This window comes from Ustilaginoidea virens, chromosome 3 (genome assembly GCF_000687475.1).
Source record: "Ustilaginoidea virens chromosome 3, complete sequence".
NCBI classification, from domain to species: Eukaryota; Fungi; Ascomycota; class Sordariomycetes; order Hypocreales; family Clavicipitaceae; genus Ustilaginoidea; species Ustilaginoidea virens.
Window position 1 is genome coordinate 3892931 of NC_057318.1, and position 14809 is coordinate 3907739.

The 14809-nt window shown below is 55.2% G+C and overlaps 4 protein-coding genes across 4 annotated transcripts; 2 read left to right on the forward strand and 2 right to left on the reverse strand.

The window, feature by feature from the left end:
- Positions 1-75: 75 nt before the first annotated feature.
- UV8b_03953 (uncharacterized protein) lies at positions 76-1810 on the reverse strand (the record flags this gene model as incomplete). The annotated part of the gene is made up of 3 exons (XM_043141451.1): positions 76-106; positions 218-1204; positions 1299-1810. The coding sequence occupies 3 exons, from the start codon at positions 1808-1810 to the stop codon at positions 76-78; spliced, it is 1530 nt and encodes a 509-aa protein (XP_042997385.1).
- A 3454-nt stretch (positions 1811-5264) lies between these two features.
- Positions 5265-7155, forward strand: UV8b_03954 (uncharacterized protein; the record flags this gene model as incomplete). The annotated part of the gene is made up of 4 exons (XM_043141452.1): positions 5265-5277; positions 5359-5750; positions 5915-6226; positions 6379-7155. 4 exons carry the CDS (start codon positions 5265-5267, stop codon positions 7153-7155), a joined length of 1494 nt encoding a protein of 497 aa, XP_042997386.1.
- Positions 7156-8601: 1446 nt separating this feature from the next.
- On the reverse strand, positions 8602-10232 carry UV8b_03955 (uncharacterized protein; the record flags this gene model as incomplete). Its single annotated transcript, XM_043141453.1, has 3 exons — positions 8602-9680; positions 9831-9908; positions 10196-10232. 3 exons carry the CDS (start codon positions 10230-10232, stop codon positions 8602-8604), a joined length of 1194 nt encoding a protein of 397 aa, XP_042997387.1.
- Positions 10233-11549: 1317 nt separating this feature from the next.
- Positions 11550-13188, forward strand: UV8b_03956 (uncharacterized protein; the record flags this gene model as incomplete). The annotated part of the gene is made up of 2 exons (XM_043141454.1): positions 11550-11854; positions 12006-13188. The coding sequence occupies 2 exons, from the start codon at positions 11550-11552 to the stop codon at positions 13186-13188; spliced, it is 1488 nt and encodes a 495-aa protein (XP_042997388.1).
- Positions 13189-14809: the final 1621 nt, after the last annotated feature.

Genomic DNA, 14809 nt, shown 5'->3' on the forward strand with positions numbered 1-14809 from the left:
GTGAGACTTGCGTTCTGCGGACATGTTTACGCTCTCCTTTTATCCCTCGTCATGGTTACAAAAAAGGTCTACAGCCTAGGCCGTGCTCGGTTCCAGAGTGACGCCACTGATTGTCAAAGAATGCGTTAGCTGCTGATTGAGCAACTCCTCCCTTGGAAGCGGTGGGACAGGAGCGACAGCCCAGGATGTGCAACGGGGAATAAGAGGAACAACTTACGCAGTAATGGTGGCCCATCCAATGAGACGCCAGTGCTTGTCGATGCGTCTGCTGAGGGCGACCTTCTCGCCAATGTTGGTGCAAGCCGGGCTGACAAGGACAAGCTTGGCGGCGTCGTTCTTGATGGCAGCAACCTTGGCGCCGGTAGAGGTAGATCCGATGTTGACCATGATGAATTCGTTTTGGGCGAGTTTGGCAACCTTGGCCTGCTTCCCGTCGGCGGTCCGGACACCGAGCAGACGGCGAAGCAGGTAAAAGTTGACTTCGATTTCGCTGTAGATCTCGGGCAGCCTGCCCTTGAGGCCGAGGACGAAACCAACGAGACGGTCGGCTCGGCAGAGCGTGGGGTCGATGCGAGTGCCGACACCAATCAGGCCACCGGGAACGGCATACTTGAGGTCGTTGGCCTCGGAGTTGAGGGACACAACGCGAGAGAAGATGGGGGTGCACTTCAAGGCGCCGCTCTCGTCGCGAGAGACGATTCCGGGTCGAATCTCAATCTCATCGCCGAGCTTGACGACACCGTGCAAGATGCTGCCACCGGCAACACCACCCTTGAGGTCATCAATCTCCGCACCGGGCTTGTTCACGTCAAACGATCGAATGACAATCATGTGCGGGTCCATGGTGAAGTCTCGGGGGGGCACGGGGATGGTGTTGACGATGGCCTCGTTGACGGCGTCGATGTTGAACTTGAGCTGGGCGGAGATGGGGATGACGGGCGACTTGCCAGCCACGGTACCTCGGATGAACTTGAGAATGGACTCGTACTGCTGCTGAGCGGCCTCTTCCCTCATCAGGTCGACCTTATTTTGCAGGATGATGATCTTGTCGAGCTTCATGATTTCAATGGCGGCCAAGTGCTCTGAAGTCTGAGGCTGCGGGCACGATTCATTGCCAGCAATCAGAAGCAGGGCGGCGTCCATGACCGCTGCACCTGACAACATGGTACTCATGAGAATGTCGTGACCGGGGCAGTCGACGAACCTGGCAAACCGCACGCGTCAGCACCAAACATGACCGGACGAGCGAGGGTTTTGGCCCGAACGATCCCTCCCCATGCTTTTCTGCCAGTACTTACGAGACGTGTCTCAATAATCTGTAGGTGCCGTCGCATCCATCGCGCTCACAGGGAGGGTCAACCTCCTTCTCGCTCTTGTAGCTTCGGTAGCATCCTGGCCGTGGGCATTCGGGGCTGTCGCACTTGTAAATCTTGGCATTGGCATAGCCCAGCTTGATGGTGATGTTTCGGATCAGCTCGTTCTTGAAACGGACAGTCTGCACGCCGGAAATAGCCTTGACCACGGTGGATTTTCCGTGAGCGACGTGGCCGATGGTGCCGATGTTGATGGTTGCTTGACGGGCGATAATCTCAGGAGTGAGGGGGGTGAGGCTGGAAAGGTCGAGGTCTTTGGGATCGGTTTGCGGCGGCAGCGGGGGTCTTTGAACGGCCGGTTCCGGGACGGGTGTCTTCTTGAGAGCGGACTTGAGCGGCTTCTCGTCAGGGCCATCGCCAACCTCGTTGTGCTCGATGGACTCTCCAGAGTCGGACTCGGAGTCAATATCATCATACTTGGGATCCTCGTTGGACATGGTGGGCAGGATTTTTGGCGGGGCCGGACAGGTTGCTCTGGGAAGCGTGAATTGAGGTCACTCGCTCGTCCGGAATAATTGAAAGTGGGACGAGGCTGCTAAATCTCGAGGACTGTAACCACGAGCTCTCACGCACGTCTGTTGTTACTTGTTCGTTGCTGCGCGACGCTCACAAGGTCATTGGGGAGGGGGGGGGTATTTCGGCGTGAAGTAGTCAAAATTCCTCGTTGTGCAAGTTTCATCATTGGGTGGAATGACTCCGCGCTAGTCCTGTTTAGGATCGATAAACTGATAACGAGCGTCTATGCCCCTCTTCGGCTGAAGATCGGTTCGCTGCCCCTCAGCTTGCTCTCTTCCCTCTCCAAACCACTCAACACCATTCCTTTTTTTTTCTTATATAATCCTGCGACGACATGTAATTGTCTGCTTGCAGTAATGGCCTTTGCTTTTGCGGGTCAAATATGGCTCCTCATCACCTGATACAGAAAAGCGAAAAAGGACGGAGAATTTTGTTGCTGGGATATCCGTACGCACTACGATGATATGGCGGCGAAACAAATGGGTCTCTTGCTCCCGGAAGTTTAACACTCGGCCGAGGAGATCATTTGGCAAGGGGACAACGGCGCAAGCGAAGCCACTTGCCACTCTGGCGAAGCTCTTTTGACAAGAGAGCAGTGCCCGCGAGGAGTTTCTCGCGAATAAAGACAGAACTGGAAGGAAACAAGACTTCTGTTCCCAGTTGGCCTTGGATATTAGACCCAGTGACGCAACGAATGACGCGACAGCGGACGGTTGGCGCCGAGATGCTTCCACATCAAAGTGAATTACCAGAGAATTGCCAGCGAATTACCAGTGAATCACCAGTAGTACGGGTCGGACCATCTCCGGCCCAAGGCCCTGAACCTTGCCCGGGATCCCCGATCAGAGTTGAGGCAGGTACCGGTAGACAATGGCTGACGGAAGCCATGGCCTGAAAATGTAGCTTCAGGATCGTCTTTCTATATGTCAAGAAATTGGCGGTTTTGGGGAACAAGCATCCAATGCCACAAGCCGAACTTGAACAGGGAAAGTCCAGATCAAGAGTTATCAGACTGATCAAAGCGCAGCACGTTTTGTCGACTGTGCCATCACTAGATATGTACAAAATTACGATGCCGGGTTTGGATGCTTCACGACACCCACGTCGAGAATCAGGTGATGACGAGGACATGAGCTTGGTGAATCTTGTATATAAACGCTCAGTGCTGCGTGTCTCCGACCGACGAATCCAGGCTGACACAGTGCAGAGTGTTGTGGTTGCAGTCAACGTCTGTCAACGTTGGTTCTATGGTTCTATGGCCCAACGTTGGAAGGACGCGCAGATATGCAATGCAAGGAGGCGGGGGCGGCCCAACGTGGGGGTTTTTCACTCCACGGACAGAAGCCAGCACGGATAACGCCGCATGGCATGGGGTCGTGGAGTCAGTCATGGACCCCATGGACAGGCCAGATGCTCCCATGCAGACATTTGCATTGAGCATGGAGGCGATTGGGAGCAAAAGATCTACGGAGTATGTCAGCCAGCGGACGGACGGAGTAAGCTGCCTCAGCAAATCCCGATGGCTGCTTTGCCGCCCTCACTATGCGCGGTGGCTGGGCCCGAGCCAAGTCGTCACGACGCTTGGCTCTCTGATTGGCCTCGCCAGTGCGCAGGTGCACCAGCTGTTCACATCTGTTCATGTGTCTCCGCATCGCGACCGCCACTGCCCAGTCCAATCACATCAGCGGCCGCAGAAACGGGCAGCCGGCGGCAACGGGCAAGCACGCCATGCCTATAAACTGCACAAAGCCAAGATGTACCCTACCTAGGTAGGTACCTACCTAAGGTAAGGAGGTAGGTAGGTAGGTAGGTACCTACTAGCCTGGCAGCTGCACGGAAGTACAGAGTTAGCCAAAGTGCGGAGTAGTCAGTTTGACCTTTTGGCGAAACGCACCCAATGCAACTGTAACCATCTCGACGACGCACGCCCAGAAAGCTGGGCTTTCGTGCCGACAGGGGATTATGAGCCGACCAAAACGTCGAGAAGAAGAGGTACTTTTGGCCGGTACCGACTTGGACGACAATGCAAAGTTCTGATAACCCGCCAAGTCAAAACGGCCTAGGCCGCAACGTCTCACAACGCGGCCCCCCTCGAGACTGCACGCCACTGGAGGTCAGTCACTCCACCGAGCCGTGGGAAACAAAAAGAGGGGCCGTCCGTTGAAAGCGGGAAAATGGACAAGACCAGAGGGAGGGTTGAGGGCTGAGGGCTGCAAAGGGGCCGTTAGCCGCCGAGGAGGGCGTCTCTGGATCGCTGGGCTCGAGCCAACCAGGCGGAACGGAACACGACGGCGGCATTTCTCCCCCTGCCCAGCCCTCGCAGCCCCCAGGCGCCAAGTCACCCGAGACAACCAGTCAGTGGGTGGCAGTCACCACGACGGCAGGCCACTGCCACGCCATCCGTGCGTTTTTTTTTTTTTTTTTTTTTTTTTTTTTCTTTTTTCCCCCGATTCCCAGCCGACCATTCTGCGGTAGTTGGTGCATGCAGTGGGCAGCGGGATTGGCCCGGTCGACTGGCTGCCGCTGCGGCATCCCGCCTTTCCCCGCCTGCGCCAGCTGCGGTGCTCTCGCTCTCTCGCTCTCGTCGGTGACGGGTGAGTACGGAGAGGCAGGCCTCTCATGTCTGGCCAGACACTCCGTCAAGAGTCCAAAACAGACAATAAGTCAACCCCCGTCAGAATGGCTTTTTCGACGCGGCTGGACCCAGCGAGCGACTTGAAGTTCCCCTGCGAGGCGGGCGGGGCGGTTCATGCAAAGTCCCAACATTCTCGCCGTCGAAACCGCACGCAAAGGCCCCTTCACACAGTTGGAACCAAACCAAACCAAACCAAACCAGCATCATGGCCCGGTGCCACCCTTCCCGCTTTCATCCACACCTTGCCTCGACTTGGCAACCTTGAACATGCACCCTTGTCGTATCGTGTCGGCGCCTGCAGGCTGGCGAATGAGATGGTTGCGCAGCGCTCTTGCGTGCCGCCGTCGCTCTCAAAACCATCGTGCTCCCTCACCAGCCCCCTCCCACCGTCTGGCTGATTTTCTCCTGTTTCCTCGTTAGCTGGCCTCGCGGATTTGCTCGTCTTGTGTTTGTGATTTCCCTCCTGACTTGATTCTTCTTCATTGCTGGACTCTGCTTGCAGCTGGTTTGTAAGCCCTGTCCAAGTCGTTGATCGTAGCAGCGACATATACATCATTCAAAGGCCTTTCCTTTTCCACCTTGTTGTTGTCATCTTGAGTCGTAAACAACCTCGTGCTCTTTTATACATACTCCAGACGAAAATCAGTCAAGTAGAAAAAAAAAAAAAAGAAGAAAAAAAGCCCGAAAAGAAGGAACAGAGAAACAGGCAGAGAGACTGCGACAGAGAGAGGCTGCAGAAAATGGCGGGAAAAGGTCTGCTTTTTTGCCCTGTTCCATTTCAAACCACTTCCCTTGCACAATACACAGCTAACAAGCATCTTGTTTCCACCACAGGCCCAGACGAGAAGAAGCGGCCAGCCGCGCTCAACCTGACGCCCAAGCGCTCAGATTCCTCGTCCACAGAGGGTTCGCTCAAGGTGCCGCGGACGCCGCGTTTCGCGGAAGCGACCTCTGTGCACTCCCCCGTTGATACCAACAAGTCGCCCTTTGCCGACCCCGAGAAGCCCCAGACGGGCGACTCGCAACCCGGCATGGTCGGCTTCGGCTACATCAGCAACGGCCGCGACTGTGCTGCCACCGGGCCCAAATCTCCCCTCAAGAGCGCAATGAAGGTCCCCGGAACGCCGGCCAGGCAGTTCTCCAACCCGCTCAGCCCGACGTTCCGCGAGGAGGAGTTCCTGGAGAAGCGCGAGGCTCAGAACGACAAGGAGCAAGCCAAGGACATTGTATGTTTCCCCCCCCCCCCCCCCCCCCTTCTTTTTTTTCCTTTGCGCGTCCCTTGACCAGCGAGGCAAGAAGTAGAAGAAGTAGAAGAAGAAGAAGAAGAAGAAGAAGAAGAATAAGAAGAAGAAGAAGAAGAAGAAGCAAGCACTTACACGGCCCCTCCTAGAAAATCAAAACCCGGGTCCGTATGGCCAAGTTTGCCTTGCGAGGAGTCAACTTTGGCTGCTCCCTCATCATCCTCTCCATGCTGTCAACCTCGTTTGCCATCTTCAACTCGACCAAGTCCCTGGCTGCCGCCAGCAAGTTTACGCCGTGGGCTCCAAACACGGAAAAAACCGCTTGGCCGCAGAAGCTGACCCTTGCCATGGCCTGCGTGTCCCTGTTTACTTGCATCCTGGTCTTTGTCGCCTACTGCCGCGGCGGGCACAAGAGGGCCACAAAGGTCAACACGTACTACACCATGTTTGCTATCGGCTGGGTAAGTCCAAGAAAGTCTCCTTCTTCCCTCGAAAAGTCACCGCCCGTGGGTATTCGGAGCGCGGGGGAAGACGAAAGAAAAATCGCGCGGCACGGCTTCGTGGGGGAAAAAAAAAACGCACAAGACGCTGACGGACAGCCACCTTGTGCCAGTTCATCCTGAGCATGCTTCTCTGGCTCATCACCGCCGTCATCTTTCAGCACAGCAAGGACAACAGCAACAACAAGGACATGTGGGGGTGGGCATGCGTCAACAACCAGCGCTCGCAGATCTACGCCGACAAGATCGACTACGTCCTCGTCTGCCGCCTGCAGAACTGGACCCTCATTTGCATCATCATCGAAATCGTCGTCGAGGTCATCAGCATCTCGCTCTACAGCATCATCTTTTACCGCTTCTACTCGAAGCGCCGCCTCATGAAGTCCATGGACATGCGGGACCGCGCCCGATCCGACCTCTACCTCGCCCAGCTGCGCTCGCAGTCCGCCCCCAACACCCCCGGCTTCGCTCCCAAGTCGCCCGCCCTGAGCCACTACGCCATGTCCCCCCGCCACCCGCCGGCGGCTTACCGAAACCTCTCCGACATTGACGAGTCGAGCCCCTTCACCCCTGGAGGCAGCGTCGCCGTGGCCCAGTCCCAGTTTGCGCCCCCGTCCCAGACCACCTTCAAGCTTCAGGCGCCCCCTGCCAAGGCGCCGTCGGCCACGCCCAAGACCGTCCCGGCTGCCTTTTCACTTTCCGCCGCCGCCGCCGCCGCCGCCGCTGCTCCGACGCCGGCAGCACCACCTGCCCAGTCCGCCGCGCCGCAGCACGCGCCGCAAGCAGCCGACGAGCCGACATACGACGCCGTCCCTATTCCCGGCGCCTATGCCGGCCAGGCCATCAAGAGCCCGCCGCCTCATCAAGCTGCCTTTGGCCAAGCAAGCTGAGAGCAACAAGGAGTCAAGCAACAGTAGGGGGGGCTCCGATGGAAAAGGAAAAAAAAAAAAAAAAAAATACAGGAGGGTACATATAGAGTGGGCTGCTATTTATTTCACTTCTCTTCGTTCTCTTTTCCATTTTCTTTGTTTCTTTTTTTTTCTTTCTTCTGCTTCTCTTTCAAGATGATAATGATGCGCAGCTGAGGCCTGCACGTGGGCGGGACCATGTCATTTACAAACGATGCTTGTTCGCATGTTGCTTCTGGTTGCCATATACCATATTAGGCGTTTTGTCTTTCTTCCTTTTTCTCTTTCTGTTTCTTCTTTCTTTTTTTTTTCTACGAACAAAGGGGGCTTCAACCAAGACGCAAAGCAAAGTCTGTATCCTTTTGCACACTTTCTTCTCTCCATTTCCCATCCGCTTCGGTGACGAGAACGGGTTTCCCATGAATGTCCACCCCCATGCTCCATCCAGCTCGCCCAAGCGAAGCTGCCATGTGCGCCGAAACACCCCCGGCAACGTGACGATGCCAACATCACAGGGACTCGACGTGTCATTCACTTCCTGCTGGCTGGGAGGCGCCGCTCGTCGTCACGCAGGACCAGCTATACCCAGCCGCGGAGCAGCGGCACATGGTGCCGTGGTGCTGCTATACCTCGCTCGCGACCTTGGCAAGCGATAAACGGCTGCGTTCGTGGCGTCACTAGGCTTCCTGATTCTGCAGCGCGAAAGTCCGCGGAGAGCCCAGAGCCCCTGCGGTGGGGAGCTTGTGCATGCGGATGGGCGTAACGCAACAGGGCTGCTGGGGAAGATGTTTCGCCGGCTGCTGAGAAGGTGTTTCGACGCAGATGCGAAGGAGTAGGACGTCATCATGAATTGCGATCCCTAGATACAGACACCGTAGGCGACAAGACGGGGACCGGGGAGACAAAAGGATGAAAAAACATAAGAAACTATTGCATTACTTTTTCGGGAAAACCCGTCCACACCTCGGACCGAATTAAGGTGCAAACAGCTCTCTCGGAAACCTTTCGTCACGCAGTCATCGCATTCCCTGTTTTCCTCTCCACCAAGTTACCAATGCTAGGCTCACCGCCGTGTGACGTGATCTGGCGGTTCGGCCTGAAGCCTTGCGGAAGGAGAATGAAAATGCCCACTCTAGAGAAAAAGGAAAAGAAAGGAAAGCATGAGTGGAAAAAAAAAAAAAAAGGGACACGAATCTATCAAGAGAGCTGCGACAAAGGAAACAACCGGATCCTTTCTTCTTGGTTTGAACAACTCGCGTCTTTCCCTACCCTCCCTCCACCCACCCCCCTCCCCTTCCCCCGTGTTTGCCCCGGCTAGGGTGTGCCCAACTGCTTTTGCAGAAAGGGGGCTGCTGAATGGCGGAGCAGCCCAGGAAAGAAATTCAAGACCAGAAGGATTGAAATGTCGGACAGAGACAATGAGGTTGTTTAGATGAGGTCGGCCACGTTCATGGGCATTTCCTCAATCTGGGTGCTGTAAAACTGCTCAATCTCACGCATCATGCGGACATCCTCAGCAGTGACAAAGTTGATGGCGACGCCCTTTCGGCCGAATCGTCCGCCACGACCGATACGGTGAATGTAGTTCTCGCGGTTGGCGGGGAGATCGTAGTTGATGACAAGGGACACCTGCTGGACATCGATACCACGGGCCAAAAGGTCGGTGGCAATCAGAACACGAGAAGAACCGGATCGGAACTCCTTCATAATCAGATCACGCTGGGCCTGGTCCATGTCGCCGTGCATGGCAGACACGGTGAAGTCACGGGCAGTCAGCTTTTCGGTCAACCAGTCAACCTTTCTGCGAGTGTTGCAGAAGATGACGGCCTGGGTAATGGTGACAGTCTCGTACAGGTCGGAGAGGGTGTCGAGCTTCCACTCTTCCTTCTCCACTGCAATGTAGAACTGCTTGATACCTTCCAGGGTCAGCTCATCCTTCTTGACCAGGATACGGACAGGGTCGCGCATGAAGCGCGTGGTGACCTCGAGGACATCCTGAGGCATGGTCGCAGACAAGAGGACAACCTGAGTGGACTGGGGCAGGAGCTGGAAGATGTCGTAGATCTGATCGGTGAAGCCACGAGACAGCATCTCATCGGCTTCGTCAAGGACGAACATCTTCATGGCATCCGTCTTGAGGAAGCGACGCTGGATCATGTCCTGGACACGGCCGGGCGTACCAACCACGACGGGGGGGCCTTCCTGAAGGGCCTTCATGTCCTCACGAACGCTGGTTCCGCCGATGCAGGCGTGGCACTCGACATTCATGAAGTCACCGATGGCCACCACGACCTTTTGGATCTGTTGAGCAAGTTCACGGGTAGGTGCCAGGATAAGAGCCTGGCACTGCTTGAGTGATGTGTCAATCTTTTGAAGAACGGAAATGGAGAAAGTAGCCGTCTTGCCAGTACCAGACTGGGCCTGGGCAATGACATCGTGACCCTTGATGACGGGCATGATGGCGCGCTGCTGGATAGCAGAGGGACGCTCGAAACCGTAGGCATAGACTGCAAGGTTTGGGGCGAGTCAGACGCGTCATTTCCTCTTCCATTTTCATATGCGCGCAAATGACTCCCAGTACGTGTGCCTGATGACATCTGTTTGGGAAGCCAAAGGTGGTCGCTGCGGGGGGGTTGGGGGGGTTGGTTTGCACATACCACCTCGGAGAAGCTCAGCCTTGAGAGCCATGTCATCAAAGGAGTCGACAGTTTCATCGTAGTTGGACTCGATCTGTCCTGCACGTGGGAAAGAAAAAAAAAAAAAAAACCTTTGGTCAGCAAACTCGTGCTGAAAGAATATTCATGGCTTTGGTGCGGGGCATTTTGGGCGGGCCAAAGTGAAAGGCGGCATGGCATGGCATCGTGGGGTGTTTTGACCAACCTGGACGACAGCGTGCAGATTCGGCCGTCCTCCCAGACAAGACCAACCAGGGCCCACGATGCGACCAGAACACCTCCGTGGACGCCCCGACAGGCGCACCAGAGCCTTCAACAAGTAGAGATGCAAAGGGGCGAAAACTCACCCTCAGGGACGTCCTCGAGTCCCTTGTCGGTAGCCATATTTGCGGGTTTGAGTGTGGGAAATCTAGATCAAGCGCAGCTCGATCTAGATGGCAGCAAAAAACGCGGGGCGATGAAATCGAATGGAAAAATTGCAGGCTTCTCACTGGGGAGGCTGCGGCAGGCGTGAAGAAGGAAATTAAAGTCGACTAGACTCGTGAGCTCTCGTAAAGTGCGAGAGCTGGGACGAAATCTAGGAATGCTCGTGGTATCTTGTCTGGTTGTGAGGTTCCCAGTAGGAAAGGGTTGAGAGAAAAAAAAAATTATCTGGTGAGGGGCGTTGGCTGCTTGTATAATTTTTGCCTGGCCCTCTGCGACATGGCCAATCAGGGACGACCGGGAGACTGTGGGCCCCACGCTTAGGGTACCTCCGGAGCAGAGAGACTCGTCCTAAAATTCAATTTTCATTTTTGATTTTTTAATTTTTTTTAATTTTAATTTTTTTTTTTTTTTGGCTGGCGCTGAATGCCCAGATGCTCAGATACTGATGGGTACGCGGAAGAGCAACCCACCAACACCCGCCCGCCGCCTGTGAGCTGGCGACTTCCACTAGCTAGTCTTTTTTCCCATTGATGTCTTCTTTTCTTTCCCCCTCTGCGTCCTTTGCGCGGTGAGGCAGGCTGCTTTCTCTTTGGGTCCCGTGGCTGTGGCGGAACCTCGTTCGTCGTTTTCATGACTTAGCCCACCGCCGTTGCCGTTATTCACTCCCCAGCTAAGGCACCCATGTGTACCGCCTACCTCAGTATGCCGGTCATTTTCCTGCCAGGCATGTCACTTGAATCAATCAGAAATGGGCCGACAGGCTTGTTGCACGCCTTGCGCTTGCGCGTGCCTGTCTGCTGCGCCGCGATCGCCTCCACAGATCATGCAGCCTGCAACCGCTCTGTTGTCTCCCGTGTACGGAGTACGGAGTACCGCCATGTACTTCGTTCGACCAATGGTGGGCTCTCCATTCCTCTCCCCTCTGGCTGTCCACCAAAATTTCTTTGATAAACGATAAAACTACAGAGTACTCCATACTTCGTACCCCCTCAGGTACATCTTTTTCGCCTGTACGCCGTATTTTCCCCCCCCCCCCCAGTCTCCGGATGGATGGAATTGCTCCTCCTACATCGTCACCTCTGACCCATCCCACGCTCACCAGATATGCCCCCCTCACCAGCTACACTGGTCTTGTCTGAGATGCCTTAACCACCTGGTCAAGTGTCAGCAGCTCCAGGTCTTGCAGCCCTACAGTACCGTAGGCTGCCTGCAACCCACCGCCACCCACTTGCACGCCTCATTTCCTCATTTCACTGCGTGGCGCTGGTTGGGACCATGCCGTCCATTGTGCTGCATCATGGCCAAGGCACTGAGTCAACGGCACTCCGTGATGGTCCCGCCATTCAAGGAGGCTCTATTCCCACACACCCTCTAGGAGTCAAGCCGCTGGGCAACCGATATCTTTCCAAAGGGCCGAATGCAAAGACAAACTCTGGTATATGGGGTCTCCTGCCGGATGAAATGCTCATGCTGGTCCTGGAACAACTGGATGCCGGGTCGTTGCTAAGTCTAGGCTCAACATGCAAATTCCTTTTTGCGTTTTGCCATTCAGACGAGCTGTGGAAAGCTTTGTTCTTGCTGTAGGTTTCTGTTTGTTTCTGTTTGTTTCTGTTTGCCCAAGAGGTCCGAGACGTGCTGCAACGATGGCTAGTCGGTGATGTTGGCATCAATCATCCTGCAAGGAGGTCCTCGCACTGTTCGGAGACGAGCTGACCAAGTGATCATCATCAGGTTGCCTGCTGCGAGCAGTCGGTCTCTCAAATGGCTTGGGACTTGGAGATCAACCTTGCTGGCCTTGCCCAAGAGCCAGGCGGCCATCTTGGACTGTGGAAATGTCTTTTCTGATGTCTTGCACAGACCCTTTGCTTGCAGCAATATCGTACCTTCCCGCTTCGCAAACCAAATTCCCAGGGCTAACCAGATTCCCCGGATGGAGAATTTAACGTACGAAGAATACGCAGACGGATGGACAGAGAAACCTTTTCTTCTCTCAAGGTGCATTCAGGACTGGCCGGCGTGTTCCCGGTGGAGCATTGAGGAGTTGCTCAGGATGTACGCCAATGTCGAGTTCCGAGCAGAAGCCGTGGATTGGACCATGGAGCGATATTGCGAGTACATGAGAGATAACAGAGACGAAAGCCCTCTTTATCTGTTCGATCGCAAATTCGCCGAAAAGATGGCCATAACTGTGGGCCGTCGAGACGGCGCAGCGTACTGGAAACCCGACTGTTTTGGCCCTGATTTATTCGAGGTTCTGGGAGATGAAAGACCAGCACATCGATGGCTGATCGTGGGTCCCGAGCGAAGTGGCTCTACGTTTCACAAGGACCCAAACGGCACAAGTGCTTGGAACGCGGTCATCCAAGGCTCCAAATACTGGATCATGTTCCCCCCGGATGCCCAAGTTCCCGGCGTTTACGTGTCTGAAGACTGCAGCGAGGTCACGAGCCCGCTCAGCATTGCGGAATGGCTCTTGACCTTCCACGAAGAAGCGCGACGTCTTCCGGACTGCGTCGAAGGAATATGCCACGCCGGGGAAATCTTGCACGTACCGAGCGGATGGTGGCACCTCGTCGTGAACCTGGAAGACGGCATAGCCCTAACGCAGAATTTCGTGCCCCAGTCCCCAAGTCTGAATCTCCTGTCCGAAGTGCTTCTTTTTTTGAGGGACAAGGCTGATCAAGTCTCCGGATTCGACGGCAAGATTGAGCAACCTTTCGAGTTATTTGTAGGTAGGCTTGGGGAGAAGTATCCGCAGGTGCTGGAGAGGGCCCTCGAGATGGTAGACAAGAAGAGCAGGAAGAAGCGGAAGTGGGATGCAGCCATTGGCAAAGAAGCAGGGGGCGAAAACTCCGGGAAAGGCTTCAGCTTTGGGTTTGGCGGGGGTGAAGACGACGACGAGGAGATTCCTTGATGAGAAGAGGGAGGTGCCAGCCAAGAAGCCGCAGAGGAGGATTGCGGAACCGAGACTAGACGTTTTGGTTCAAACGGTTGTTTCCTTTGGCCGTCGTCGAGCTGCAAAGAATGGCAGCAAGACGTCGACTGTCGGCCAGGCAGACGTGATTCCACACACTTTGCGTTTCTCCCCCTTTGGAATGGCAGTCTCGGCGGTGAAGTTGCATCATGCAAAAGAACAAAGACTGGAATGACCCCACAGATGCCCATGCCGGTGATGGCGAGCCCGCGCACGGATTAGTTCAATGTTGACACCAGACGGACCAGTCAGTCACCACATGCATCAATCAATGCATGCAGACCGCAGGTGCGCTGATGAAGAGGCTGGGTGCGGGGGAACGGAGCACGCGGTACAGAGCCGCGATGCGCTATGGTATGTTGCGTGCGCGTAGGAAGGTGGCTGGCGCCGTGCCGGAAATGTCTGTCTGGTTTTAGAGGGTTTTAGAGTTGGCAGTGACGGGGCGGTCCAAAGTTTATTGTCAGGCCGCGCCAAGGAGGCACTGGACTGGACTAGGCACGTACATGTAACTATTTGGTCGCTGGTTGCGGAGGAGCACGGAGTATGTATAGGTATGTATGTATGTAGCTGATGGCGTGCCGCAGTTGACGCCAACAAGTCTGGTCTGATTGAGCTGGGCCATGCAGCTTAATCTGTCCGGTCAATGTAATGTCCCTTTATTATCCGCGCCTCCGGATTTAGCAAGTGCTTTGTGGCCCTGTCGCGCAATGTGAGCTTCTTTGCTTTCTTCGCTGCTTTCACTGTTTGCTTTGCTTCTTGCAGTCGCATTCATTCCTGCTACAGACCTACAGGACCTAGGTACATGTACCTACCTAGGTACCTACCTCATACAGAGTAGCTCGCCCTCTCCCAGGGCCCTCCTCCGTCACCACCGACCGCTGACCGCTGACCGCCAACCACTGACCGCTGACCACATACTGACCACTGAACACTAAAGAACACTGAACGAACCAGACACTGACCACTGACCACTGACCTCTGACCACTGACACGGCCAGCCCTGACACCAGCCAGGCTGACCACTGGCTCACTCGCTGGAATCTGGCTGGGGTCAGTCACTTCTCCTGCGTCGTTCCACCTCGACTCGAGCTTCGAGTTCTTCTTATCTCGTCACTCTTCTCGCTGCTCGACGCCGCCTTTCCCCCTCTTCCGCTTGTTCCTGTTTTTCTTCTTCTCTTTTCTCGTCATTCCCGTCAAGTAAGCCACCAGGGGCCCTACTGCTTTATAGCCCACCGGTCCCGAGTCTTGACTCGTGATAATCCCCCCTTGCGACGCGTCGTTTTTTGCCCCTCTCGCACCCGACGTCCTCGTCATTCGGCTGCCGACGATTGCATACCTACCTGCCCACCCGACTTTGGCCGATCGGACGTCGCACCTTCTCAGACTCCTTTGCGATACAACATCACAACTGGGCGCCTTTTTGCGTCTTCCTCTTGTTCTTTTTTTCCTTCTTTTCTTTTTCTCTCTCTTCTTGCTTTTTTTTAAACATAGGAATCACTTCACTGGGTACCCCCGTATCCTCGTGCTGGTGCCGCAAGCCAACGAGCCTCCAGTCTGGGCT